Genomic DNA, 2,067 nt, shown 5'->3' on the forward strand with positions numbered 1-2,067 from the left:
AAGAAGTGATTCAAAAATTTTTTTAACATGTTCTGATCTTCAATATTAGAGGTGCCAATATAATTAAATTAAAAATTTTCGTATTATTCCAACATCTGGGATAAGTATATCAATTTACTAACCTTTGTCTTTTCTACTAATAAACTACTGGAAAAAACAAAACATTTTTGAACAGTTTAACTATCTGCCTCAGGTCAGTTATCCCTGTATTCCATTTACAACGTTTGTTCTAAACGGAACAGTAATAACGGATCCAAGGCAGGGCATTCAAACTGTTCAAAAACGTTTATCTTTTCTACTAATAAACTACTGGAAAAATTATACAAACTTTCAGTTTGGAATGATTTACTCATCTGGATAAGTCAATTAGTTCAATAATTTTAAGTGTTTGAGTCTAAAAATTATCTGAAGTGGAAATTCTTAGTAATATTTATTCTTCTTTTTATCCTTCTTAAGTTCAATAATAGTTTTATTTTTACAACGTATTTTTTTTTATCCCTTTAATAAGATATTATACACAATAACAAATTGGCTTTAATTTATATAAAACATTTTTTCATGAGATATACTTTAATTTATCAAAGACATGTTTATCCAACTCATTGACTGTTTCTAATGGCAACCATTTATTTTCTTCTATTTCACTAGTAAAAGGATCATCAGTAATAACATCAATGTGTTCCAGATCAGAAGGAATGACCAGTCTATACGAATGCAGAAACATGCGATAAGGCATCACATCCTGTCGGTCACTGTAAGTGTAGTCACCAATTATAGTATGACCTATATCGTGGCAATGCACCCTCAATTGGTGTCTTCTGCCCGTGATTGGTTTCATCATGACTTTAGTTGCAGGAGAGTCGCAATTGTACAGACCACGCTGGAGCACCAGCACAACTGTCACAGACGTTTTGGGGTTATCACAATATGATTTGTCACAGGTACACATGCGGTGGGTGAAATCAACGCGCGTATCATTCCCTATCATTCTATCAATCACAAATAAGTCTTCATTCATATGGCCATGTACAAGAGCCAAATAGTATTTTTCTACAGTTCTCTTTTCAAAAACCTTGGAAGCCTCTCTGGCTGCATGTTTAGAGATAGCCACACAGATCGCCCCACTAGTAGAGTAATCCAAACGATGACAAAATCGAAATTTTCCATCAACTAAATGAGGAAAACACTTGAACAGTTGATTTTCTAACGTCAAAGGATGTTTTTCTGGAAAATCAGTATTAATAACAATATCTGGTTCCTTATTAACCACAATATAATGTTGACTTTGATGTAAAACATTCAAATTTTCGAACATATTGGAGAATTTTATTGAACTGCTTCTGTCGACTAACTTTCGCATGCATAACACAATCTTTTCGTTAATACTTTCTTTTCTGTAGTGTTTAACGAACTTAGACGTTTTAAAACCAAAACATGCACACAAATTTACTTAGTTTTAGACAGAATCATGTTAAAATTCGAAATTATTATCATTATACAGGAAATATACACTTACCTACAACACATGCTTAAATGCCTTTAACTACTCCCCCTTGCATTTAAAAACTTCAAAATAAATAAATAAAACTTAAGTTAACAATAATTATTTTTGGATACTTTGTAAAAATTTATCAAATAATTTACAAATTTAAAAATTATATGAAATATAAAATCAATTTCTGTTTTTAGAAATTTCGCTTTTAAGAGCGTTCACACGGATGTGCCCGAACGAATGTTCTATTTGCTTCATATTTACAGTAACTTGCCGCAAATAAGTCAGGTTCGAATCCGACTCGAACTTTCATAACTTTTATTTATGATTATGAATTTTTCGAATTTTAATTCTTTACACTCAGTTCAGTGAACCCACGATAGGGATGAAACAAGGCCCTTTTAGTAGTTACAAGGCAACAAGAATTAAAAATGTCCACAATGGGGTCTGGTTAAATCTGATAGTGAGGGTCGGAGGACGATATATTCAAGTGAGACCGCCCGTAAAATTTTCTGTAGTCGTTCGCCCGGATTCGATCCCAGGTTCCCAAAGCGGTGGGCGCCTTAACCCAGTGT

At 32.8% G+C, this 2,067-nt stretch overlaps 1 protein-coding gene across 1 annotated transcript; it reads right to left on the reverse strand.

The window, feature by feature from the left end:
* Positions 1 to 417: 417 nt before the first annotated feature.
* LOC136989334 (RNA pseudouridylate synthase domain-containing protein 1-like) lies at positions 418 to 1,407 on the reverse strand. The gene has a single exon (XM_067287464.1). It carries the CDS (start codon positions 1,358 to 1,360, stop codon positions 557 to 559), a length of 804 nt encoding a protein of 267 aa, XP_067143565.1. The 5' UTR covers positions 1,361 to 1,407; the 3' UTR covers positions 418 to 556.
* Positions 1,408 to 2,067: the final 660 nt, after the last annotated feature.

This window comes from Centruroides vittatus, unplaced genomic scaffold (genome assembly GCF_030686945.1).
Source record: "Centruroides vittatus isolate TY-2023 unplaced genomic scaffold, ASM3068694v2 scaffold_464, whole genome shotgun sequence".
In the NCBI taxonomy this organism is placed as follows: domain Eukaryota; kingdom Metazoa; phylum Arthropoda; class Arachnida; order Scorpiones; family Buthidae; genus Centruroides; species Centruroides vittatus.

What these genes read in the sequence shown, in the direction of transcription:
- LOC136989334 (XM_067287464.1), bottom strand. Translation starts at nt 1,360, where the DNA reads ATGCGAAAGTTAGTCGACAGAAGCAGTTCAATAAAATTCTCCAATATG.